Source organism: Brassica oleracea, chromosome C1 (assembly GCF_000695525.1).
Source record: "Brassica oleracea var. oleracea cultivar TO1000 chromosome C1, BOL, whole genome shotgun sequence".
Lineage (NCBI taxonomy): Eukaryota > Viridiplantae > Streptophyta > Magnoliopsida > Brassicales > Brassicaceae > Brassica > Brassica oleracea.
Window position 1 is genome coordinate 40587768 of NC_027748.1, and position 614 is coordinate 40588381.

At 39.7% G+C, this 614-nt stretch overlaps 1 protein-coding gene across 1 annotated transcript in view; it reads left to right on the forward strand.

Moving 5' to 3' along the window:
- Nucleotides 1–614, forward strand: part of LOC106340299 — a 5478-nt gene that overhangs the window by 3751 nt on the left and 1113 nt on the right. The window contains 2 exon segments of the mRNA XM_013779181.1: nucleotides 327–577; nucleotides 580–613. Coding sequence (XP_013634635.1) covers nucleotides 327–577; nucleotides 580–613 — 285 coding nt within the window.

The following is a 614-nucleotide window of genomic DNA, read 5'->3' on the forward strand; positions in this document are numbered from 1 at the left end:
GGGGCCTGATGTAGCGTAGACTTCCTATTTCCCGTTGGTTTTGGTGTTAAGGTTTTCCTTTTTACTTAATGTCTTTTATTAAAGTCGGCTTAGTTGTTTTCCAACTCCTAGTTGATATAGCTCGTGTGTGAGTTTATATGGAGGTTTTGTTTTATTTACAAGTTACCTTTGATTTGATATTAATATAAACTTAGAGTTTTGGCTTTAATCCACTCTTGCAACCTTAGCTCCTGGGCATTCTTTGAGAATTCAGCAGATTTTATGAAGACTTAGTTAACGGGAATTCTTGGAATTCAACGTTATCTTCGCGTTATCGGTTACTTCAGTTACTTCCGCTCCGCTATAACTAAGGCATCTTGTGCCTTGGAGAGTGAGCTGAAGAGGGTTGATTCTAGGTTAGATACACTAGAGGGTTCTATAGAGGAAGTAAAGTCTAAACCTTTTGTGTCTAGAGAGGAGTTAGAGAGGGTTTACGAGGAGTTAAAGAAGGTTAAGGTTCGTGATTCTTTAGTTAGTGATGTTGGTATTGTTGATGAGTTGAGGGTTTATGCTCGTGGCATTGTGGAGAAGGAGATTGGGAATTTGGGAGAGTGGACTATGCGTTGGGGTCTGGT